This window comes from Fistularia commersonii, chromosome 5 (assembly GCF_037954325.1).
Source record: "Fistularia commersonii isolate RoL2024-O1a breed Wild chromosome 5, RoL_Fcom_v1.0, whole genome shotgun sequence".
Lineage (NCBI taxonomy): Eukaryota > Metazoa > Chordata > Actinopteri > Syngnathiformes > Fistulariidae > Fistularia > Fistularia commersonii.
Window position 1 is genome coordinate 8,722,707 of NC_141288.1, and position 27,055 is coordinate 8,749,761.

At 38.2% G+C, this 27,055-nt stretch overlaps 2 protein-coding genes across 7 annotated transcripts in view; one reads left to right on the forward strand and one right to left on the reverse strand.

Moving 5' to 3' along the window:
* The first annotated feature begins 2,532 nt into the window (after positions 1–2,532).
* The window catches only part of cog5 (component of oligomeric golgi complex 5), an 85,327-nt gene continuing 60,804 nt past the window's right edge, over positions 2,533–27,055 (forward strand). The window contains 6 exon segments of the mRNA XM_086146705.1: positions 2,533–2,588; positions 3,100–3,239; positions 4,638–4,695; positions 6,143–6,197; positions 7,739–7,808; positions 10,051–10,171. Of these exon segments, the coding sequence (XP_086002831.1) occupies positions 2,543–2,588; positions 3,100–3,239; positions 4,638–4,695; positions 6,143–6,197; positions 7,739–7,808; positions 10,051–10,171 (490 nt within the window). The 5' untranslated portion in view covers positions 2,533–2,542.
* Positions 13,256–24,370, reverse strand: LOC147234002 (G protein-coupled receptor 22-like). 6 transcript variants are annotated; one of them, XM_086146702.1, is made up of 6 exons: positions 24,033–24,370; positions 19,506–20,296; positions 16,340–16,393; positions 16,049–16,193; positions 15,709–15,855; positions 13,256–15,359 (listed from the first exon to the last, which is right to left on the reverse strand). In XM_086146702.1, exons 4-6 carry the CDS (start codon positions 16,169–16,171, stop codon positions 14,310–14,312), a joined length of 1,320 nt encoding a protein of 439 aa, XP_086002828.1. In that variant the 5' UTR covers positions 16,172–16,193; positions 16,340–16,393; positions 19,506–20,296; positions 24,033–24,370; the 3' UTR covers positions 13,256–14,309. The 6 variants fall into 6 exon arrangements, with proteins under 6 accessions (XP_086002828.1, XP_086002827.1, XP_086002826.1 ...); XM_086146701.1 differs by having other exon boundaries at positions 16,340–16,402; XM_086146700.1 differs by having other exon boundaries at positions 16,340–16,435.

Sequence of the window (27,055 nt, forward strand, 5' to 3'; positions counted from 1 at the left end):
TTCCAGCTTTGGAATATGAATCTAATTTTCCTTTTAAAGCCTGCATTTTGTGTTTGTAAAAGTAACGAGTAAATGCGATAATCAAGAACCACTCACATGATCAGATATGGGCGCGCAGTGTGCAATTTTCAGATGAAAAAAATAATTGGAAATACATGCCCCCGAACCGAAAATATTCTGCACACACAAAGAGTCACATCTCAGCAGATTATGGGTTGCATAAGTCAATTCAATCTGTATAATTACTATTAAGTATAATTCATTTATTCTTTGTCCCTACAGTTTATCAGAAGAAGAATACTTTGTTAATCATGTGTGTGAATTGTTATTGCAGTTTACCATCTACATATTATTTGAATGAATAGAAATAAAGGAAAAACATAATAATACTGACGTCTTTCAGCCAAGCAATTTCAGAAAACTACCGTACAACCCCTTTCCAGGAGTTGGGCTCTGGGTAAAACATAGGGGACAATCCAACCATTTCTAGCTGATACTGCTCCACTTTCCTGGCAGAGGAGCAACATTCGTTGTTCGAAAAGGCCATTAACCATGCAAAGCGCTGAAATATGTAAGTATCCACACTGAACTTGCACTGATTCAGCTCCTTGTAGGTGTTGATCCCACAGGGCAATTATTTCCTCTTTTTTTATTGTGGTTGTGCCCAACCTAACCCACCAAACTCCCCTTCCAGGCCTAGCTCTAAGAGAGTGCCCTGAGCTGTCTTGCCGAAGAGAGGTGGCGTGTCGCCCTCTGTTGTTTTCCCATCAGCAGGCATCACCAAAGAACAATTCAGGGATCAGTGTCTTGCTGAACCCCAGGAAGATATAACTACAAATACAAGACACAAGACTCACATTAGCATGTCTGTCATGTTTTGTATATCTTTAATCACCTTGCTCACCTGAAAATAAAGGAACACATTCACATCATCTATGCACAAATGCTAGCTGAACCATCTCGGTCAACTGATTGAGATGCACTCCTGGGTCCTTAGGAACCTTTAGGTGCCCCAGAGTGCCTGTGTAATTTTGATTTACTTCACCTTCAATTGCCTGACTGAAACATCACTTGGTAAGAAAAGGTGAACATAAATCAACATGTCTGGGGCAAGGAAACAAAGCAATTTTCTGAAAATAAGCAATAGACGCAAATCAGGGATCAAGATCATTCAATCCATTCACTCCACATTACTAAGTCCCACATAAATCACTCTCCTTCAAGGAAGGCTAAATTAAATCAAGGCTGCATTCACTTTTATAACTGGATCCACAGACCAGCAAGAATGAAAAACTGAAGATATTTGTAAAAAAGATATAGGACAAGAAGAATCTCAAATTAGTTAGATGATCAAGACAGACTTTAATTTACCTCTTTAAATCATTTAATAGACATCTGAAATTTCACAATAGAAGAGGACATTGACCCTGAATATTGAACTATACAAACCATGATTGCATTGGCTTCCTCAACTTCTCCTTTCAGCTTTTCCCTTCAGGAGTCGCCACAGCAAATCAACTTTCTCCACCTAACCCTATTCACTGTATCATCCTTTCTTGCACAAACTACCTTCATATCCTCTCTCATGACATCCATAAATGTTCTTTTTGGTCTTCCTCGAGACCTCCTGCCCGGCAGCTCCAGTTCCAGCATCCGTCTACCAATATATTCACTATCCCTACTCTGTACATGACTGAATCATCTCAGTCTGGCCTCTCTGACCTTCTCTCCAAAACATCTAATTCACAATGGACATAAATAAATTAATACATTTAAAATGCAATGCTTTAATAGTAGCTGAAATGCATCCCCAAAACCTGACAATATTTGGCACACACAGAGCCTTCACATCACAAACATGTGCTGCTCCTCTGTTAGACTCATTCCATGGTTGTATTAGCTAAATGGTTAAAATACCACATACCAAGTTATTACCTTACCTACCACTATCGATATAAAAAAATAAGCTAAAGGTGCCAATACTACCAACAACAGTTCACTTTTGATTAAAAAAAAATATCAAATTCTTTCACAACAACCTGTTAATAATGACGAGCGGAATCAACATTAGAGCTTCAACAAAACCTGATGATAAATTAAAGAAGGTGAGTGTGAGGAAGATGATGGAGAAGCAGATGCTGCTTTGTAGATTTTTTTTTCCCCCAATTTGCTGTCAGGCTCAGGAACCAGATTAATTAATAGAAGAAAAGAACGTCTTCAAGTGAAGAAACACAAGTCCAATCGCCACGATAATAAGATTTCGACATGAATTCACCATGACCTGGATGACTGAGAACCTCCACAAACGTCTTTAAGGGAAGAAAGTCGAGTCAAGCTGTTACGAGAAGATTTCGACATTCGTGTCACGTTGAAGATCGCAATATTTAACGGCTTTATCACGCGAGGATTGTTGTTTTGATTTATGTACACCCTTTAACACGATCTACTGTCTGACAGCAAAAACACGGGGCACATTTTTACGACGAAAACGGTGACGTATCACGTTCTGCGTAACATGAGCGTCATATGCGGAAGTGTAAACATGGAGGACCGGAGAGAATCTTCCACGAATTCACTTCTGAAAGATGGTAAGAACAGGTTTTTAAAATGACAGTGGCTTTGTGTCCGTTTAGGATTTGTTCTTTGGCGTTTGTGGAGCATATTGTTATGATAAGTCCTACGTTTAAACATTGATACCTATATTTTACTGCTATATTGTAAAAGTGACCCTGCAGCGAGACCACTATACCAAATGAGTATGATTCACGTTTATGCTGGCTCAAATTTTTTAGATATTTAAAGTTCAAGCTCCGCAAAAAAAAGAAGATCCATGACAAGGTGAAATGTGATTCACTTAGCTGTATAGTAAAGCCCTAATTTTTTTACTGGCAGTTAACAACATTATTTTTGCATATACTCTTACCTCCCAGCAGGCCTAAATATCCATCTTATAAATTTTATTTTCCCATTCTTCTGACATGACTGTTGCTGTCTCCTTAATTCAGTGTAATTGGATAGCTTTTTTTTAATATGTTATATAAAGGAAAAGTCAACTGACATAGCAATTAAACAGTTTAAGGGCTGGTTCTGTGTTTGCAGAGTCTTACGGGGATTTTCTTGGGGAGGACTTTGACGTGAAGACATACACTGCCCAGGCCATTCACCATGCTGTCATTGCTGAGCATTTGGCCAAGTTGGCTCAGGGAATCAGTCAGCTGGACAAGGAGTTGCACAGTCAGGTACGACATCCATACACTTGCAGCCTGATTTTTAGTGGTGGGCTTAGGCATGGGGTGGTGAATGGATGCCACGGGTCTTTGCCGTTTGTGTTATGATACAATGTTTGTATGATGCTGTCATCTGAGATGTAATAGTAAACTAGTACCTAAAACTGGTTGACAAAAAAAAAAAATACAAAAAACATCTTTATGCCAAAAACTCTCCCAAGAATTTGGATGAAGCAGAATGCTTCACACCTATCTGGATCTTGCAGGGAGTCTGTATAACGAAGCCTAATCATAATTACAGTTGTATAATACTAGATATACTGCAATATGCCACAATATGATTTTCTATTGTACTGTAATATAGTATTGCAAATATTAATGCAGTGTTTAAGATATTGCAACAAAAACCTGCTCACTGTCACATGGGAATATATATCAGTGGCCCCTTATGAGCTTGTGCGTTCTTTGCAATATTATTGTAACATTTACGAAATGCCACCAAACAACCATAGAAAGTGTAAAATTAAGCATTTTGATATGGATTATTACTTGCATTGTTCTGATGTAGTTGCATCATAAAACATTAACCAATGTCAGTGTGTGGTCCTGGGAATGTAGTATATTGTTATACTGTACTTTCCAGTATGTTCTCTTTGACACACTCCTACTGTTGGTGATGAAGAATATTACCTGTTATGAGGCAAAGAATGAGAAATGAAATAAATTGTCATTCGCATCAGTATTTTACAATAACTCTTATAATTTAAAATTTTTTTTTTTTTTTGTTCTATTGCGGTCAGATTCCAGTCTAAATTTTAAATGATCTATATCACGTAGATGAAGTTTTAAGATAGAATTATCATTATGTTAAGCATGTGTTTATTTTAAAAGCCAAATCCATTTTGCCATTTTCATGAAAACATGGAGATTTGTTGTCATAGAATATTCATCATACCATGATGTTGTTGCTCAGACCTTTTTTCCCTCTGCTCTTGATGTGCAGAAACACATTTCAGCATATTGATCGTGTCTCATTCTCACACAGGTTGCAGTGAAAAATTATGGGATGACTGTAGTTTCATTCCATTGTATAGGTGAATTCAAAAGCCTTTATTAACTTTAAAAAGTAATGAAAGTAGTAATAGTAGAAGTAAAGGGAGTAATGAAAATTGTTTTTATTTTTTAATATTGCCCAGAACTTTCAGATATAGAGCTTTATGAATATAATATATATATATATATATATATATATATATATACACACATATATATATATATATATATATATATATATATATACACACATATATATATATATATATATGAGTGTGTGTGTGTGTGTGTGTATGTGTGTATATATATTTACATATGTATCTTTATATACTATTTCAATGTACTTATCTCTTCCAGGTTGTTGCCCGACATGAAGACCTGCTGGCTCAGGCGACAGGGATCGAATCTTTGGAAGGTCCCAATCAATATTCATTCTCTATGACATTAATGCAACCTCTCTTCAACATTAGTGCAAAAGTACCCCCAAGTCTCCCCTGACATATTTCCATGTTATAACAGTCACTTCTACTGTGTCACACCTTTAAGGCATGAGTGTCAGGTGAAGAAAGACCTTTTATTGTTACATTCAGTTATACATAAAGCACAACAGCAACAAAATTTGACCACTGCTTTTAACCCACCATTGATGAATCATGAGCAGAAGGCAGCTACCGAGCAGCGACAGGTGACCAGTTAGGGGTTCAGTGTCTTGCTCAGGACTTTGATAGGCTAGGAAGAGTGCAAGAATCAAACAAGGAATGTTGGGTTCCATGGTCGACCACTGTGACTGCCTGAGCCATGCCACCCCCTTACAAGTTACACCTTTACATGCATTGGTGTTTGCAAGTGCATTCTAATCACTGCTACAATCTGGCGTGGTAAACGATTTGAACACAAAGTCTGTAAGCTCACAAGATATAATATCTTTCATAAATAGGTTTTGCACTCAGTCACTTGTATCCTCACGTTATGTGTCTGAACATATTGAAAAGTTACACATCTATAAGAATAGGTACCACTGCTTCGTTTTTTACCCTTGAAATTAGCATTGACTGGTAATGTTAGGTATTAGACATGCAGTGAGACGCTTCAAATCTGTTCCTCACAATATTAGCTTTTTGAGAAAGCATCCATATCTTGGGGTTTGCTTTTTGATAATAATTAATAATTACACAAATTATTGTTCATAAACAGTGGCAATGATGAAAAGACAAGGGGCAGAGCTGGTCGTCGCAGAGATGAGGATGTTGAGGTTCGCTTTGGGAGTGACGAGGATGGATAGGATCAGGAGTGAGTCCATCAGAGGGACAGTGCATTATATGCTGTGGAAAGAAGGTCAGAGAAGCTGGACTGAGATGGTTTTGTCATGTACAGAGAAGGGATAGTGAACATATTGGTAGACGGATGCTAGAATTGGAGCCGCCAGGCAGGAGATCTGGAGGAAGATCAAAGAGAAGATTTATGGTTGTAGTGAGAGATGATATGAAGTTAATTGGTGTGAGAGAGGTGGATGCGGAGAAAAGGGTTAGATTGAAAAGGTTGATTGGTGACCCCTGAAGGGAAAAGCTGAAAGGAGAAGAAGATCAGTCTTTGCTTAGCATTTGGCTTCATTTTTCTTTTTACCACAATGTAAATTGATGTCACTTGCCATTTTTTAAACTATTTTGATAAGAACTTGAACTGCTTTTCCAGCTAATGGAAACTGGCAATGTAGTAATGTCACTTACATATGAAAAATGTATGTCTCGATATTTGCTACTGTAGTTCTTGTGCTCAACCACAAGAGGTAGCCAGCAATCCTCAGTCAAAACTAGATAAGTAGATAAAGCAAGGGGAAAGTCATTTTCTCTTTTTGTTTTCAGGGGTCCTCCAGATGATGCAGACCAGGATCATTGCTCTTCAGGCAGCTGTTGACAGGTAAACATGGCCACCTTTTCATGGTAAACATACCACATAGTTAAATCATCTCCCTGCCTGTTACTTGACCCTTATACTACAATATCACCACAAAGTATGTTTTCTTACTGACCATGTAGCATAATAGCACTGTTTTGGTGACCACATAAATGGATTTCAGTGTTGCTGCTATAAATGAAATTCATAAGAACAATCATGTAATTGCAATTTTAATGGTGCTGATTTTGATTTTTTTTTTTTTTTTTTGTCTCCTTTTTCTTAAGAGCACTTTTTGCAAATCTCTCAAAATCTCCCAAGAAAGGGCATTACTTCCAGCAGATGCAGCTGTACTGCAATTTATGGGTCATTTATTTCCTATTATTTACTGACAGTGACCTGAGTCTGAGTATGATCTACTTGAGACCGCTAGGAGGATCATACTTTTTTTGTAATTCTTCACTGACTGACTTCATGTTTACCATGACCAGCTAGTGATAAGCTGTACGGTAGAGGAGTTATAAAGAGAAGATATTAAGCCTGGACAGGAGCTCCCATGATATGTGTGACAAATAAAGAGCGACTCTAATCCTAGGAGATCAAGAGCAGTACCATCTGGCCTACACACATTTCCTGATTGTGACCCCTAGACCTTATTTTTTTTCCCCCAATGACAGTGATGATAAGAGAGGATTAGACCTTCAACTAGAAAACTATCGCCAAAAACATAACTGGGGCTCCAGTGCCTCTAGGTCTCCAAAAATGTGGTACTGAAGGAGGCTTTCTGGACATAAGACAGAAGAAAGCAATGTGACAGATATACAGTTTCCTCAGTAACCTCCAACCTCTATCTTTTGGCAAGTATTTTACTTTTGTGGAAGTAGCCCAAGGCTCCAGTTATCTCCTTTTGGCTCATAAGGTCATCTCTCGTAAGTTTTTTGTGAATTATAATAATACACTTATCACCTGTCACGCTGCCGTCACAAAAGAATTTCCCCTATGGGGATCAATAAAGTTTAACGTATCTTATATGACACATAAAATCCTTGTCCCCTGATTGATGTCCTTTTTCTGTTTTCAACCCATTTTACTTTTTATCCTGTTTGTTTTTTTCTCCTTCGTGCTACTTGTTTCATGCGCTCAGTTTTTACACAAGGAGTGTTCTTGTTGCTCGGGTCTTCTTGACACCCCTAGACACATCATCCATCCACCCATCCACCCATCCACCCATCCATCCATCCATCCATCCATCCATCCATCCATCCATCCATCCATCCATCCATCCATCCATCCATCCATCTTCTTCCGCTTATCCTGCATTCAGGGTCGCGGGGGATGCTGGAGCCTATCCCAGCTGTCATCGGGCGAGAGCTGGGGTACACCCTGGACTCTTTGCCTCCAGCTTTTATAACATGATATTTCACAGCTTTATACAGCAATCCAGTCTTGAAGGCTAATGAATTTGATTAAAGAACATGGTTAGTTTTCTCACCAGAAGGCTTATTCCATTGTCTCTGCTCACTGCTTACAGTCTTAAAAAGCCAAGTCATGAATGTCATTCACAGGATAAGAGGCAAAATAGTTGATCCATACAACAAGATTGTTGCCCGGATCACCCAGCTTGCCAGACTGCAGGTAGGTCCATCTCTCACTATTAGCATGGTACTCAAACAATCTGTGTGGCTTTGCGCATCACAGACTGTGATATAGAAGTGTTCCTACCCCTCAAAACAAATTTGCCAAATCCCACAAAAGTATGTAGAAGAGAGGCCTACATATCTTGTCAATATGGACCCATGATACAGTATTTGCAATGTGCATAGTTACACAGCTGCAGTGCGTACAACTCCTGGAGAACCACTTCGTCCATTTGAGCGGTTGAGTTAAATCATTATTAATATTGATGAAACAGTGGCTGTAAAAAGGTCAGCATGATTCTAAGGTATCTCCTGCACTCGCGGTCCAATGGTTCCTTGGTGCTTGCATCATATGTGGTTAAATTTTTGGGAAATGTAAAACTTAAATGTTATTTCTGTTATTTAAGCATATGTAGCCAAGTATTCATCAAATGATTGTGTACACCACAATACAGCAGTAGCCTATTCAAGCTGTGCATCCCGGGCAGGTTCTTAGTCAATCACAGGGTTGCTAGCTAAATATTTACCCATTTGAATTTTTAAGTTTTAATCCAAGGCAAGACATTCTTCTTTACATCGGTCAGTATCAGCCACATGTCATGTGAAATTTCCAATGGTTTGAACAGGACAGGGACGAAATTTTCTAAAGTTAATAGCTCTATTTCAGTTCATTGTCTGACCATCTAAATAATTACATTCACTTTGACTACTGTGATTGAATTGTTTACTTCAGATGAGATAATCGTTTCATTGCAGTTTTTCAAATGAGTTTCTATTTGTATCCATGTCGTAAGAGCATAGTCCCAAATTATATCCGCTAAATCGTATATTGTGAGTTTCCATCTGAAAGTGGACAAAACTTACTGTGATCCAGTATCCTCAAATTTAAAGTAGTACAAAAGCATCAAGTTTATGCCAATAAAGCTGGTGTCATCCTGCCTGTTTGTAACAAACTGGAAGGTTAAACCTGTGAGCTGATGAAGGTTGACTTGTAATAATGTCAAAGTGCTGTGAAAGTCTTAAATTTATATGTAAATAAGTAAAATAATTCTCTACATTACACGTTAGGCTTGTGACCAACACTATAAGTTTTAAGTTAAATTAACTTAAACTTTAGCTAACTTTAGCTCAGTTGGTAGAGCGAGCATTCCTTCAATTGGAAGGTTGGCGGTTTAATCTCCTTTCAGCATGTCAGTGTCCCTTTGGCAAGACACCAAATCCCCAATTGCTCCTCATGGCGTGCCTAGTGTCTTGCAAGGCAACTCTGCTGCAATCTGAGAGTGAATGGCTGAATGTGATCCAGTATAAAGTGCTTTGGAACTACAAGGGGAAGCGCTATATAAGTGGGGAACATTTACCGTTTACATTAATTGCTGACTGACATTGTCTATGTTCTGATTAGTCAGGAAATGTTATTTACCAGGAAGTCTATTATTCTGACCATTGTCTTAATACACCTTAGATTGAACTATTGGAACAATTAACACTGGTAGTGATGCATTAATATAAAAATAAAAATAGAAATCATAAATTATAGCATCAGGTGTAAGATTTTGAGAAAAAGAGAGTGATAATTTAATTTTCAACAGCATTTTGTTCTCTTACTTTGATGCCTTTTTTTATCCTGGCAAAAAATAAAACAAATTAGTGAGATTGAACCTGGAATGTCAGTGTTTCTATTTTCATCTCTAAAAAATCCCCTAAAATTGAATGAATCACTCTTCTCTCAACTGTTTTCAGTGTACAGTATTGCGTTTGAGTGCTAAGCCATTTCTGCTTTTCCAGTTGCGTCATTCTCTATTATAAGATATTAAACAAGCTATCATCTGATTTATTGTATAAACGTTAGTGGTATCCATAGATAGAGTCTTTATTTTGCACAGATTTAATGATCGATTTTCAGGTTTAAGATATAAAATTACAGTAATTTGCAGTTGGCATATCTATCAACATCTGCCCATTCTTTTGTTGAGATCTGTGAGACATGATTGTTTAATAAATCACATTTGAGATCTGTAACGTGAGGAAATTACAAATTTGATTTGAATAGTTAGATTGAATGGGGGCCAATATCATTCACATTGCCCAGCTCAAGACACTTCCTGAACACACATTGGCTCTTCACAATGTCGCTGTAATTGTAGATGACATCAGTGTCTGGGTTGGCATGCTTATGACAGGGGCTGCAGTTCTGCAGTTCATTTCATGTTTGTCATTTACTTTGCGGTTTTGAATTCCAGGTGGCATGTGACTTGCTGCGTAGGATCATCCGAATCCTGTACCTGAGCAAAAGGCTACAGGTTCAGCTCCAGGGGGGCAGCAGGGAGATCACCAAGGCTGCCCAAAGCCTCAACGAATTAGGTCTGGACATTCATTTTTTACTTACATATCCAAATTAACAGAAGTAAGGCTGAATATGACTGGGATATAGTAAAAGACAGAACAGAGCATGTGGTTCAAATCATATGGCTGTGTCGACCTACTCCTGCCAGGTCCTTTTTGTCTCATATAAAAAACACCTTATCTCTTTTGGGTTACCTTTTCTTGTCTGTTCAATAATTCCAACTAAGTAAAAACATTGATTGTCGAAAAATAATGTAAATGGCATTGGTGCGAATGGACCCATTTTTGACCAATCAAAATGAAAACATGGTGACATCAAGCAAGGGTGTTGGTGGAACATAATTTCTATTCTCTCAGTCATAAAATATATACTCTTTGATTAACAAGTTTGCTCACTATAATTGAGAGCTCTTTTTTTGGAAGATACGTGCTACCTTAAACTTTATATTAGATGCTTCAGGTGTTCAGCTCAATTGAATGCGTGCAACTGAACCATGATTAGACTACTGTATTTTAATAGCATAAAATATGGTTCAAAGTCTAATTCCACAAGCTATGTTGTAAACACTGACTATGTTTCCAGGTCAATCTTAGGTAGGAGGATATTTCACAGCTGCTTTAGACTGTAGGCTTCAGCTGCAGGGTGCACAGCATGCATCTGTGGGGTGGCTGTAAAAATAATATCTGGATCAGAGAATACAATTTTCAAAATCTAGCCCCATTATTTTTTGTTTTTGAAAATGGCTGCCATAGAAGTTGTCGCCGTTGGTGCTCCTGGGGAGTGATAACATGTAATCATTTTTGATTAAACTGATCATTTGCTGCCTAGCCGTTCTCTCTTGCTAATATCATGCAGCACTTCACTGGAGCTGATCCCCCAATCAAGTGATGCTGATCAGCGGCAGCCGCTGCTAGAGTTCAAGTTTTTTAATAAGCCAGAAAATTTGTAGATTAAATCAGTGGCAAAATGTGATAATTGAAACAAAGACTCTGGTTTCACATGCTCATAGTTGGTTGGCACAATGTGTAAGATTTTATTTTATATTCATTATCAGCTATGTATATTTATTAATTATTCATTTATATTCAATGAGCACTCTTGTTCCAGTCACTACTTAATAAAGCATAAGTTTGTGGGATGAAAATTAATTATAATAGCTGTATGTATCACCACATAATTTTGAATCAAACAGCACACCTTGCAATGCTTTGCTGTTTTGCAGTTATGAGCAAAGCCTTTGCATTTGCTAGCAACTGGAAAGTAACAATACATCAAAGCCTGATGAAGTGATGAAATCCCGACTGCTCTTAACATTTGAATAGCTTGTGTAGTTATTTAATAAAATTAACTATTCCTGCAATATCTGATTGTAAAATAATGAAAACTGCCCATACCTTAGACATTCTTGAAGCCAATTGTGAAAGCCAGTCTGCTAAGAGAAAATATACTTTGACAGAATGTTGCAAGTAAGTAGTGATTTTTTTCTCCTAAAGTAGATAGAGCGAGAAAAAAACATTTTTTTTATTTAGACTGGCATGGATAGCTTAGATTTTCTGATGGAAGCATGAGAATGTATTGGTTTGTTCACTATAGTAAAGCAAAAGTAAGAATTAGCTCTTTACATTGCTTGATTTTGTTTAGGAAGTGTTCTCACAGAAGGGATTGGGATGAAGTGTAAAACTAGAACTTGGGACCCAAAATTCAAAGCATTTATAGCCACATGCACAGTGTAGAAACGTGTTTCCCTGTATAGTGAAATTCCTACTTTGCTGTGCGCTGTGCATTTAGATATGCATTGATAAGAAATTGAAAGAAAAGAAGTTCTTTAGTCTTGTTGTTCTGTGTTTCACACTTCTGTGCCTCCGGCCGGAGGGTAGGAGTGTGAACATTCCATGTTGAGGGTTGGCGTGGTCCTTGGCAATGGAGGAAGCTCTCCCGTGGACTCTGCGTTGGTAGATGTTTTGCCAAGAAGGCAATTGGATTCTGGTGATCCTCTCTACAGTCATTACTATTCGCTGCAGGCGTCTGCGGTTCAGAACAGTGGTGATACCATACCACACAGTGATGTAGCTGTATCAAGATGTTTTTCAACAATGTAGCTGTATAGCTGTTGAAGTTCAGCCTCCTAAAGAAGTACAGCTGCTGTTGAGCCCTCTTAACCATCTGCATGGTGTTGAGGAACCAGGTTAGGTCCTCGCTTATTTGGACACCCAGGTATTTGAAGCTTCTCACTCTCTCAATCTCAAGACCTCAAAGGAACAGTGGCTGATGAGTTTCCCTCTCCTTCCTCATGTCCACTATCATTTCCTTGGTCTTGTCCATATTGAGGGTGAGGTTGTTGTCCTCATGCCATGACAGAAGACTGGCCACGTCCATCCTGTAGGATGTTTTGTCGCCTCCAGTGATGCGTCCTATCACTGCGGTGTCGTCAGCAATGAAAAAAAAAAAAAAAGCCAGCATGCAACTGCGGATTGAGCAAACACGTCTGCCACAGAGGGCGGAATGACTTACCACTTTTATCTGACAGTACTGGTGAAGGTCTGGAGGACTGTGTAACCTTTTGTGTGTCATGAGGAAGAAGTGATATGGATGCATTGCACGTCAATGCCATTACCTGTCTATCTGCCATGCAACCTTTCGTTATCACAAGGCATTAAGTGTGACTGACCAGGTTCACAAGGGCAAGTGTCTTTCGCCAGCTTGTACTTGCAGCTTGTACCCTCATACCACACACACACACGCTCGCACACCTACACACACTCAAAGCAGATATGCACACAAGCAGATACACAAACAAATTCCATCAGTTGTAAAGAACCTTTAAGTAGGGTCACATCCTCTGTTCTCTCAGAGGTGTTACTGTGTTGGCTTCAGGACTGGTGTGCACTGGTTGTCATCCAACAATCCCAGTAATTTCTCAAGTGAGCTTTGCTTTGTGTTTTGTTGTGGTTCACACCTATGGGTCTTGAAACACTTCAGCCGGGTAAAAGGGGTTTGTCCGAGGGAAGGTGTATTCCAATAATTTGTATTTTCTCTGCCTTTTCCACAAAAGTAAAATACTAATAATGACAAGAGCTTACTTTTGTTGTTCAGGTTCTTTAGTTACAGTCATTTTATTTCAACAGTCTAAGGTTTTTTTTGACCAATGTTGGAAAGAATAGACAGCATACAGTGTCTTGAAAAAGGCAATCAAGAGTGGACTTTATTTCAACTGAAATGTAAATTGTTTCATTTATCAATGCTCTGAACAGGGAGATAGTCACAGACTGACAACATTGTACTTTGGGTTGTTTAATAAAAATGGTGACAACCAATATCAAGGTTTTTTATGACTGTACAAACCATGTCATATTACTCTAACCAGAGAACAACACATAGTGCTGCTGACACATTTATGACAGAATTGTCTTTGATACAACTCCACAACATTCCACAATAAATAGCAATAAATAACCCCCGTCATGTACATATGACTCCTATTTCAAAAAATGTTTTTGTGAGATAGTGCCTTGTTCTGTATCTAATATTGTACTTGTAAAACTCAAAAGATGGTTTTTCCCTTTTTACATGCTGTGTGTATTTAAAGGAAGCTCTGCACCTTCTTGTGTTTTCCTCTGATTTCAAGAAACACATCAACTCATGAGATTAGTAACCCAGTAAACTGCCACGGAATTTATAATCCAATTATAATTATATAATACATTGTTAAGGCGGACAGTTTATGTATTACTTTTGGATTTTATTTCACCTATCGTACTTGTTTCTTTATTTTTTCTGCACTTCTTTACCTCTTTATTTGCTTATACTAGGAATACAACTGTGTGCTTTTCAAGGTCCACTGCATTTTCAATTTAATGCTAAGCTAATATTAGCTGTCCAAAGACAGATACCGCCACAATTTATTTTAACAATTTTTTTTTGGATTGTTTTCAGGACACAGGATTTATTAGGCAGTCATTGTAGACTCTAAATTGAGATGGTCATGAGGGGATCACATCTGTTACCCAGACACCACTGATGCGCCATACATTGCATTCGAACAATGTGTTGCTATAACATTGTTACATATTTCAATCACCATTTCCTGAAACTTTCCAAATCCCATTTGCTTTACATATTTAACTTATTTACATTTGATTTTATTCCATAATCCAATCACTTTGCGTCCTGTGAACTTGAACACTTTTGTCTAACTTCTGTGTCCCTGAAGGTGACCTTTTTGTTTCTTCTTGGGTCAATCCATGAGTTATGGATGACCACATTATTTGGTGTAGGGTCTGCTTCAACCACAGACACAACCCTTTTCTTCATCTTGCTTTTCAAAACCTTTTGAAATTTCTGCCGCGTGAAGGCATAGAGTAGAGGGTGAAAGATAGTTGTCCCATAGGCCATCACCAGGAAGCCCAGGCGAAGGCGAACAGTCAAGTCATCTGGCCCAGTCCTGAGTATAATGGTATTGAGCACAGTTATTGGAGTCCAGCAAAGTAAGAATGTGGAAATTATGAGAAGGGACATCTTGAACACTCGTTTCTGCCTCTCCCTTCTTTCCCGATGCCGCTTTACTGCTCGTCTTAGTGCGATGATGACAGATACTGAAGCCCGCATACCCAAAGGTGCACTCCCACCCGCTTTCACTACAGTACTACTCTGTGAAGCATCTGTTGACTCTGTCTGTGTCGCAGTGGTCAAAGAGATAGTGTTTTTACCTTTTTGCTTCTTTTTAGGTATGTTGTGCTGAAACCGCGTCCCAATACGAATGTTAAGTGCCTGAAGGATCTTGTAGTAAGTCACTAACATGACCACAGCTGTGAAAAAGAATATAGGGATCTGTGCGAGCAGGTGATAAAAGAGACCTGGCTCAGTATGGTACTCATTTGTTTGGGCCTCCGTAACAACTGTCTGGTTTACGAGGTCTGAAGCGGAATTTGTAAAGAAGCCTACCTCCATGAAGGGAACCAAAAAACTGAAAAATGATAGAGTCCATATTGATCCCAGGAGTGCCACAGCTCGGCCCATGGTAAGCACCCGGTTAGCTGGGCGTACTGAGATGTCATAGCGGTCCACAGTAATGGCAAGGACTGTAGCTGCAGTAGCTACACTTGCAAAGGAAATGCAGGCCTCATGGAAACAGCACAGCATGGCTGTATCTGCCTCTAGTGGAAGTAGCACCACCACAACTGTCAGTGGAATGCAGCACACACACACCTGGAAGAAGAGAAATTCTGATCAAATTTTGAATTAACAGCACTTAACTTTTATCAAAATCACACCTAAAAAACCTATATTTGCTCTCAATTCACCTTTATGTATCCTTTAGGAACTAGCTTCTATTTATTACGGGAAACAACTCATCCTATCAATAGGCTCTGGGTTTTCAATGCTATGTAAAGCCTTAACAGGCATAGTAGATTTGACTAAGCAGGTGGAAATTACTTAAGGATGCCATGACCTTTTTGATATTAACCCATCTAAGATATGCGCAGTGCTTTTAAAGCTGTTCACTTTGTTGAGTTCCTCCCAACACTGATGACTTTAAGTAAAGGTTAACACTCACGAGAACATCAACCACATGCAGGTTCATGGTGATGATGTTGGAGACAGAGCTGATGAGGTTCTGTTTCATACAGTAGAGAACCAACACTGTAAGGTTGGAGCTTAGGCCCAGAACTATCTCCAGTAGCAGGAAGCCTGTCAGAGAAGCCTATGAATAAAAACACAATTATGATATTGTCTGTGTGACACAGTAGTATTCATAATCTTGAATACTAAAGTAAACTTTTAATGAATGAATTTACTAATATAATCATTTCCTGAACAGAGAAACTGACTTGTGACTCAGATGCTATCAGGAAAGCTAACTGAGATCCAAGGAAGAAGGTGTTGGTGGACAGTACCTGGAAGCTGATGGGGTAGATTGTATCAGGCAAGGTCTCTTCGAGGCCATAGGGGTCAGCTGTGTCAAACACAGTCATGTTGCTCATAGTCACTGTAGAAATCAACACTGGGCCTGTGTGCATTGTCTTAGTGGAAGGACGCGGTCTGGACAGCAGTTTACGCAAAAAAAGGTCCACATTAAAAAGTGAAAGAAAGAAGACAGGCATATAATTGTTTGCCATATAAATTACAAACAATTTTGTTCAACTGTCTTCACACACATTTGAACAGGGGTCTCAGACTCAATTTACCTGGGGGCCGCTGGAGGCAGAGTCTGGGTGAGGCTGGGCCCATCAGGTTTTCCACTGGAATAGCTTTTTTAAAAAAATTCCGATCTTCTCAAATCTCTTCAATTTAATTTTTTTAACACAAAATGAGATGAGAATAAGAATTAATAAGAAAATCAATCAATCAATCAGTAATAATAATAATAATAATGTGGTGTTTCGCCATGAAAAGATGGCAGAGGTGTGGAGGAATGTAATACTTTAATAAAGAAAAACCAACAAACAACTCTAAACTTGAACATACGGGATCGCCAATGTATACCCAGCTTAACCACGCCCCCCCAGCCCTTAGTACCATGGGTGAGAGGCCACACGCTTTAGTGTCCACCACAATTATAATAATAGATTTCTCTAGTCAACGGCTATATGTGGTTTCTTCAGTCTTCTTTATATCAGATTCAAATGTCTGTATTAACAGTTCTCCATGCGTTTGTCCGACACTCGGAGAACGTCATTTATGCTTCTTTTTCTCGTAACCGGCGGTCAGCGGATAAAAGCCCTGTAGCAGTCTCCTTTGTTTTTACGGTCGATGTTCACACCATGGCATTTGTAAATTGTACCAGAATAGCGAGCACAAACAAGGCGACTGCCCATAGACTGTTTTCCACCGTGCTGTTGTAATAAGAAAAAGAAGCAGAAATGACACAGTGCTGTTGTTGATGTAATTTGTTTTGACTACTTTTGCATCATATAGGTATGTCTGTAATGTTCATTGAGTGAGGTGATGAAAATAAACACAATGACCCACAAATAACGGTGCGACCATAAGATTAGTCCAGGGTTACCGGGGACTGTTATTGACAATGGACAGGGGGCGCAATGTGACTTCAGACTACATTATGCTGCATTGAGTTCCTAACTTTTCTTTTATCCCGCTGAGTACCCATCACTTTGATTTATTTTGTCAGAGAGAGACCTCATATTAGCTCTCTAAGTGCCACTGATGTTTGTTTATATATATATATATGTATAATGTCCCGCTGAGCAGCAACTTAAAGTGTTGTGAACACAGCGCACTGGGACGAATGTCCGCCTATGCCAAATAGAAACCAGGCAGCCAGCCAGGCACAGAAGAAAACACTCCATGGCAACGCTGCTGTAACTTTCACTCATTGAGAAATGTTATCAAGCCCGATGTCCCGCCCCTGAGAACCATATACCCCACCATGATTGGTAGGTTCTTTCAGCTATGCATACAACACTTCAAAGTGCCATATATACACTTGCAGGCCACACTAACATTAGACTTTCATATTAAGCCAGGGGCCATAAACTATAGTACTGCAGGCCAATCGTGACCCATGGGCCGCGAGCTTGATACCACTGTATTAGAGTAATATATTTTGAAAGACAATAAGAAATATATTATAATAGAACTTGCCTGTCACGCCTAGAATTTTTAAAATGAGAGGAAATAAGTTTATTACAACAGACGTTCTTGTTAAATGATGAAGTACAATTTTTAGTAAATAACGTGGTTTTTAGGAATAATGGTTTATCAATTTTACATCACCTTGTATCTATGAAGCATCTGAAATCACACAATGTGCCCAACTCATGGAAACATATTCTTAAAGGTTTTTAACATTTAACAATTAGATTTTGTTAAATTTAATGAAATATTTTCTTTCAAATGTCCCATATTACATCAATTTCATTATGCAAATGGGGATGTTCATTGACTTACAAAATGAAATCAAACAGGTGACAGATATTTGCATTTAAACAACAGTAGTTGCAGATTTGGTGCTGTTATTTATGCACCCACGCCTGCCATGGGGTTAAGATATTTGACCCCTTCATAAGTCCAAACAATTTGTGAGCACCCGGACAATCTTGTACTGGTCTGTATTTTCTCTATTTCTATTTTGACACCATTTATTCTTCAAGAGGTGAGTAGCTGAATAATGCATTAGCACCCAGACTAGCCATTCCCCAGAGAAAACTCATTTAACTACCTTATTGTATCTTTTACTCACTGCCATTCCCGTTAAGCACAAACTTAAATTGAATGGTAACTTTTTTTTTTTACAGTCTGGAACCTGCTATAGAGATTACCATTTTTCTGCTTGTTCTAATCTCAAGATAGACTTTAATTTTCGGAAATATAGTGCCCTCTTTAGGCTTGAATCTCGAACATGAGGCCAAAACTTATAGAAATCTTGTATTTATTAGCTATTAGTAAAAGCTGCTGTTACAGTACATCCAGAAAATTGGATGGGATTGTTGATATTGTACACAAAAACATGAAATTACTGTTACCAAATTACAGAAGTGAAATTTGCCGTCTTAAACTTGAGCAATCAAACTCATACATTACAATTTAATTTATTATGCAAGACTCCTTCATGTTCATACAAGGTTATTTACTGAAAGAAAGACACAGCTGTGGCTGCCCCCCATTTTGTGGTCTTGACCATAAAATTATTGCACATTTATATGATATTTGCTCATTTTTGTACATTTAGGTGGTAACTTGCACTGCACAGCAAACTTGCGCATTTTAAATGATACATTATTTATTTATTGACATCAACTCTTCCAGGAATTTGGCCTCAGTTTCAAAGGAGTTTCGTTTAAGTCTTTATATAACACATAACAAAGTATTGGGTCAGATTCAACACCACAAGCAGTATAGGTAATCTCCTTTTAAGATTTGTTCATACAGAATATATAGAATATGAGGTAGTTGAAATTGTTAAGCTATGATTATTGTTGTTTTTTAATGTCTTCTTTACTGGAACCAAAGGCTATTAATAATATTCCACCACACCGACAGCTTTCCATTTTGGCTTTTGCTACAGTTACTATTTAGTATCTATTATTTATTGAAAGTATTATTTTTTGTTTTGTTTTATCTTGACTGAAGTGTGCAACACAAGACAACTTCATGTTGGAATTCGAAATTTATAAGTGAATGAGAGCAGCAATGATGCCCTAATGACATTGTTACTTTTGATACATGTCTTTGTTTGGGATTGTCATCACAGCTAACAAAAAGAGCTCTGCAGTGAATCGTTTCTGCAGTTTCTTAGATTGGGCCTGATGGTGAGTGTCACACTTTTTGATTTCCACAAGTGTCGTGAACAAAAAATACCCGCTGTACATGCAAAAGCAAGATTCAACTTACCACTTCCTTTCAGCAGTGTCCACTTTCAATAGAGTAAACCCATTTTAATGTATCCCACAAGGTGACAAGGTAATTAAAGTTCATCCATATTTTTGGATTAAATGTTTCTTTTGACATATTGAGGTTTGATCAACAATGGGTAAATGTGAGTAGAAAATTCAAAATTTCTGGGCTCCACTTAGACTGTCTGTCTCACAAAGAAAGCAACCCATCCACCCCTTCTTTGGGGGCATGTAGCTTGGAGCATCAGTGCGATGAAAAAGATCAGTGCTTTCTTTCATGCAAAGCTCTTTCTCATCATTGTCTTCTGAGCTTGGACTGTTGCCTCTGGCATAATCTCTGCTTGAGAATGATGCCTGTGCCTTTCTTTCTCAACTGCGCCTCTTTTTGTAGGTCTTGTATTTATCAAAGTCATACAGTCTCCAGAGAGTAGTGAAGGTCCAGATAGGGTCCACACCTGGTTCTGCAAGGCCAAACTCCAGAGAGTGAGGAGTATAAAGGTGATAAAAAGAATGGATATGACAAGAGAGAGAGCTCATGCAGTTCTTTCCCTTCAGGTTTGAGCCAGTTATCCTCCTCACATTCCCATGGCCTAGAGGTCAAAGTCTCTTCTCTAGCTTCTGTAGAATCCTTTACTTTTGCTGGTTGACAGGCCTCTCAGTCCTACTTTATTCAGCATAATCTACGTGGCAAAGACTGACCGAAGCAAAGAGCAATGCCATATCCACTCAGCGTCACCATCAGTGTCACCATCTCTTGGGCGCTTCCTTTGTCACATTCCATCTTTAATTCTGCAGAGGGAAAGGAGGATGGAAACATTCACAGAAATGTTTCACATTGAAAGAACATTTGCCCCGGTCTGTTGGTAGATTTTATATCTGCCACCTTATTTCTTCTTATTATTTTTTTCTGTTAATTGGATACCCATGTCTAACTGATGCCCATGTGTATGTGCGGAGCGTGTGTTTAATCAGTTTGAGTTGCCTTTGATGGTCCTTGTTGTGTGTTGTTCGACAAATGAGCTCTGAAATCAGTGACCTGGCTCGTTACAGATTGACTTAGTGTATAAAATAACATTTTGAGGTACTCCAAGGACACACTGGTCATGAGATATTGAATTTGGACAGACTTTCATCTTGAATATCTGTGGCTTGGTAGCGTGTGAGTAGCACAAGGAGTATCAGATTGTTGTGTTCTTTTATTGGATCCCAAGCCTTGATATCGTAAGTCAAAAATATCAGAACATGTTCAATTTGAACCAGTTTTGTAGCCCATGTTCTTCATTTATATCATTTGAATTTTCTCAATACTTTATTTGTCGGTTTATAAAATTAGAGAATTAAAATACAATAATATAATTGGTATTTGCTGTATATACAGTCAGAATAGTCTGTAGCTCATACACAATTTGCAGTTTGATACAATTGATCAAGAAGACTTAATTAGCCCAAATATAGCCAAATTTAGAGCTTGGTCTAAAGTAGTGTTTCTCATGTGAAAGTTAAGGATCATATATGTAATATTTCATTTATGATTGCTCTAACAATGCCAAACAGGTGATTAATAACAGCAAAGTACAAGTCAGAAATTACCAATAACATGTGTGCCAATGCTTTTCAGGTTAAAGAAAGATTAAAAAAACATTTATAGAAAAATCACATTGTCTGATTTTTAAAGAATTTATTTGCAAATTATGGTGGAAAATAAGTATTTGATCAAGAACAAAAGTTCATCTCATACTTTCTTATATACCCTTTGTTGCCAATGACAGAGGTCATCAGTGTTCTGTAAATCGTCTCAAGGTTTTCACACACTGTTTCTGGTAATTTGGCCCATTCCTCCATGTAGATCTCCCCTGGAGCAGTGGTGTTTTGGGGCTGTCGCTGAGCAACACAGATTTTCAATTTCATCCAAAGATGACATGGATTGGCATGGCCACTCAAGGACCTTGAAATGCTTGAAAAGCCACTCCCTCATTGCCCAGGCGGTGTGTTTGGGATCATTGTCATGCTGAAAGACCCAGCCACAATTCATCTTCAATGCCCTTGCTGATGGAAGTAGGTTTTCACTCAAAATCTCATGATACATGGCCCCATTCATTCTTTCCTTTACACGGATAAGTCGTCCTAGTCCCTTTGTGTTTTGGATACATCTCAGCATTCTTTCTCCTCCAACCACAAGTTAAGTTTTTACCAAAACGTTTTATTTTGATTTCATCTAACCATAGGACATTCTCCGTATCCTCTTCTGGATCATCCAAATGCTCTCCAGCAAACTTCAGACGGGCTTGGACATGTACTGGCTTAGTCAGAGGGGCATGTCTGGCACTGCAGGATTTGACTCCCTGATGGCATAATGTGTTACTGATGGTAGCCTTTGCTACTTTGGTCCCAGCTCTCGACAGGTCATTCACTTGGTCCCCCTGTGTGATTCTGGGATTTTTGCCCACTGTTCTTGTGATCATTTTGACCCCATGGGGTGAGATCTTGTGTGGAGCCCAGATCAAGGGAAATTATCAGTGGCCTTGTATGTCTTCCATTTTCCTTACAATTGCTCCCACAGTTGATTTCTTCTCACCAAGTTGCTTACCTATTGCAGATTTAGTCTTCCCAGCCTGGTGCAGGTCTACAATTTGGTTTCTGGTGTCCTTTTACAGCTCTTTGGTCTTGGCCATAGTGGACTTTGGAGTGTGACTGAGGTTGTGGACAGGTGTCTTATTCTGATAACCAGTTCAAACAGATGCCATTAATACAGGTAATGTGTGGAGGACTCAGGCGCCTCTTACAGAAGAAGTTGCAGGTCTGTGAGAGCCAGAAATCTTGCTTGTTTGTAGGTGACCAAATACATATTTCCACCATGATTTGCAAATAAATTCTTTAGAAATCAGACAATATGTTTTTCTGGATTTTGTCGACGGTTTCCGTAATATTGTTTCTGTTCATTAAACATTGACGGATATTAACAGTACTAACAAGTACTGCCAACATAAAGTTTCCATTAAAAAAATTTGTGGACAGAGAATATGAATGATCCAAAAAGTACTCAAACACTGTTCTTTTCACTGTACTTTTGTGAAACAATAATGGTAACATAATGCATCTTGTATTTCATCTTCTGGCTTACATACATCTTCTTTATCTTCTGGCCTACATACAATAGCTGCCCATCTTTAGATTCATGATATTTATTATGTTGTTAAATTTCTATGAACATTGTCTCAATAATTCTAAAGCTATCATCACCCTCAAAAAGGAGAATTCAGTAAATTAAAGCTCCAATGTGTAAATCCTCTTTGAGAAATGGAGCACAACAGAAGTTTGAGAAGCAAACAGCAGCTAATGGGAATAGGATTGAGCTACTCCCCATTTTACTCCCCATGACAATTTTTTTCAGCACCTTGAACTGGATCCTGCTACTAGGTATAATTTAATAACTTCTGGCTAATGTTATGTCCTGTTAATAAATTATCTTCTCAGATCTATGGCTTTTGTGTTGCTGTACATGTTTTTCAATGGTGTAGCCCATTTCAAGCCATTCAATAAAAACAAAACAAAAAACAAAGCAAGACCATTAAAGCAATGTCATCACACAAAGCAATGTCATACAGTTCTTCATACTGGTCCTTTAAAATCAACGGAACATCTACGTGACATGTCAATCTATAGCCACACACCACATGCCTCTAAATCAAACCAGGCAGTTATATTTAAGTGAGATGTACTGACCTCTTCATTTTCCGTGGTATTCTTATCAAATTCTCAGATTTCTGTTTGCTTCAAGCTATCTATTGTATATCTCAAAAATTCGATTTGCATGGAATTTGCAGGTGAATAAATCTGGTTGATGATGAACAAAAAGTATATTTTTGGCCCCTGAGAACATGGTAGAAAAATTGGTTGATTCGTTCTTTTTATACAGGTATTTGCATCGGTGCATTTTTAAACTCCTTTCTTATTTCAGTGTCCTGGTGTTTTCATGATATGATTTGGCTCTATATGGAAATAATTTTCCTTCTTGCTTTGTTGTCATTCAAACTCCTGATTGTATTATTTCTAACCTAGACACATCTGAAACATTACATCTTTCTATAAAGCCTTTACATCTACTTGGTTGCTTAAATGCTGTCAATTATGTTTTTGTTAAGTTTGCTGTTTATTTTGGCACATTACTGAAATACCTATGGTATGCAAGAGCTGACACTGACACAAATTAAAATTAGTTCTGTCTTAAATCTTGATGGGTTAGTTTTTGTATACAAGCCTTTTCTCAGCAGGAGTGCCGTTGTCTTCAGAAGCCAGTGACCTTAGTTAGTTTTTAGAAAAAAAACCTTGATCTTTGCCACATTATTCTCCACTCAAATTATCAGCACTATTCAAAATAATACCCCTGAAGCTTGACAATATGTCAGTGTGCTGTGCATATGTTTATCTTCAGTCAAATGTTGATTTTACAGTGCCTCCCCTGCAGCACGCTGCATTGCCTTTTCACCACCACCCTAATAACAGTGTTTGTGCCGTGTTAGTTTACCTCCAGATGAAGACAATCCTCAGTGATCATTCCTGTCCAAGTGTATTCCTTCCTTATAAGGCTTCGCAATGCCAGTTTCCAGAGGTTGATTATTATGATATGTCATCAAAGGCTTGAGGAGTTTTAGTTTAGATAGTCCATCATTCAGCGATCATACATAGCCACACTACAGTCTCCACTTTATGATGAAAATCAGGCTGATTGAGAGGATGCAGCCTCGGAGACTGAAGGGATTCCGGAGGAGATACTGACAGCGCTGCTCTGCTTTCCACTCCCTTCTCTCTGCTTTGCTTCTTTTTTCTGTCTGTCTGTCTGCCTCTGGTAGCCCTTCCTACTCATCCACAGCTCCCTCCCCCTCCTTCCCCGCTTCTCTGAAACTGTCTCCACCTTCTTCTCCACTCCTTTCTACACCTCTGTGACTGGCTAATTGGATTCACAAGGCAGATTTAACACTTTACTTCTTAAGTGTCTGCCTTTGATGGCTTCGTAAGTCTTAATGCATTGCTTTTGGGGACATTGTTGTTCAGTCGAGTGGGACTGGAGACACACATCCGCGTTATTTGAGTTTCTCCCTTTGCACTTATGCATCGTTTTGTATCTGTTTTCCCTCAGTCAAGGGCCCAGTGCAGATTTAGTGGCTATAGTGGCATCGTCCTTCCTGGCAGGACTTTGGCCACTCCTCCACTCTTTCTGTTTGAGTAGCACCTGTTGGGTCCTTAATTGTCCCAATCTGGCTGTCATTAGAGTAGTGACAGTACTTCCTTTATTGCCCGGTGAGCACATCTACAAGGGAGCCGGTGAGTTGACAAATTAGGGTTTCTTGCCATTGGCATGGCAACAACAGCACTGCTAGACCAAGTGAACACAGAAAGATCAGAATTCAAATCAGGACTGTTGTCCTATGGGAGACTCTTATTTCCTGTTCTTCATTTTTTAATACATTATGGTATGCAACATGTTGAAATGATACATTTTCAGATGTTGGAATGATACGTTTTCAGCACAGAATTAATCAGTAGAAAACCATTTTTTTTGGCTTGGTAGAACCCATTTCATTATAGAGTTTTGTTGTGTTGGAAAAAAGGGATCCATGGTTCATCAAATGTGTGCTGGTTAATGTCGTTTTACAATTAAAATAATGTCAGTCCTTATCTATCAATAAATTTTTTGTGAAATTGAATTGTCTGTTGTAAAATAAGTTCTTTTTAATCTGTTTATATGGCTAAGGTTTGCTGAGCTTGTGGCACAAAAGCATTTATTGAAGGGTAGCAAAACCTAAAATATTTTTCGATGCACCATATTGTCTTGTGCCTTTGCACCAAAGTCTATCCTTTCATGCACCTAGTAATCATTGATACCTATTGTGACATTGCTTGGTATGGAATATGTGTTTCAAACTTGCTGATTAATCCTAATTTATTTCCTTTTGAACTATTCCGATGTTTTCAACATTTAATGTTTTCCCCAAATAATTTTATTATTTAAGTATTGAAAATTTTAAAAAATCATTCATTTTCTACAAGACGGCTCAAGAGTTTTCTAATCAATTACCGCTTACCTCTTACTCACTCACTCACTCATCTCTTTATTCACACATGATCATTTGTAGTCCAGCTGTTTTATTGGCAAGTCCGCCTCAGCAGGAAGGAGTTTTTCACAAGGTACAAGTCTTATCACAGAGTGTTAGAAATGGAGATGGAGACAAAAGGATGATTTAATGCAAGCAGACTGTTACAAACATGATTATTGTGGAAGTCAGATATAGAAGAAGCTCAAAGACCATGGAAAAACAAAACAAAAAAAACGACAGGGCATTGTGAGCCAGTATCTGGCTTCACTTTCACTGTTGCTGCTCACACAACAGAAATGCAACATAAAAATATCTATAAATGCTTCATGAATGCATTAGTATTGTATACCAGGGCTGTCTGCTGGTGAATCTGACGACCACTGCATGTAGTCTCTAACTGTGTGATTTCATGAAGGGGTGCATAAGATTAAAGTGCACTGCTATATTTACATGTGTGTGTCATGGTTGCAACTAAAGCATACTGTATATGCCACAGTAGTAAATGCTGAAACCTTGATGGCGGTCCAGCATGCACGATAGTGAATTCATGATGAAAGTAGAGATCATCATCAGGAAATAAAACTTGAGGAAATTCCGAGACTGAAAAAACAATGTTAATTCCATGATGCTCCAAAACCTAACTCCATTTTGGATTAAAATTTTCTAGTTTGGATTCAGTTATTTTTTATCTCTATATGTTAGGTACAACTTTAGTCTTGACACAAGGGGAATGTAATTAAAAATGCAAAAATTGAATTATCCTTACATTCAAAATTTACTTTTTCAAATTTATCTAATTGCCAACAATAGATATTTAGCATCCTATAGTCCTACATCCTAATACACCTCTAGTTGTGATGTATGCTATTTGGGACTGTTGAAATTACTAAAAAGTATAGTAGCCAACAGCTGCCTCTCACAAAGCAGAAGACAATAATAGTGATAATACATTTTATTTAAGGGACCTTCATAAACACTGAAGGACACTGTCCAATACATATACACAAAATATTGGCTAAAAAACAATTAATATAAAACAGTCAAAGTGAACCTCTGATTTGTTTATTTATTTATTGTGTTGTCAGAATAACAATGTTGAATTGGTTAAACTTTAAAGTAACAGAATCTCACTGTGCCCATGTTTTCCAATCATAATGTTTACAAAATGGAACACAAAAAAGTCAGTATTTGTAACACAAAAATGTAAGACATAGCAAACCCAAACATAGCTATGAAATTGGCAATGAGAGAATATGACAAATGTGGTCATATTGTCATTCTATTCTCTCACTCAAGTCACCAAATGAGAGAGACCTTCTGACACAAGCTGACATAGTCAAAGCAAAGAGTGAAGTATTCATTGTGATTCAGACACTCAGAGTAAGTCCATGAACCCCAGGATAGTTCAGGCCCATCAATTGTGACCTATTCCATAGTTCAGCATACTAATTAA

Excerpts from the sequence above, each read along its gene's own strand:
- LOC147234002 (XM_086146699.1), bottom strand. The coding sequence starts at position 16,270 with ATGGCAAACAATTATATGCCTGTCTTCTTTCTTTCACTTTTTAATGTG. Across the intron at positions 15,856-16,048 it reads TCTACCCCATCAGCTTCCAG|GCTTCTCTGACAGGCTTCCT; the intron begins GTACTGTCCACC and ends TTTTATTCATAG. Across the intron at positions 15,360-15,708 it reads TGCATGTGGTTGATGTTCTC|GTGTGTGTGTGCTGCATTCC; the intron begins GTGAGTGTTAAC and ends CTCTTCTTCCAG.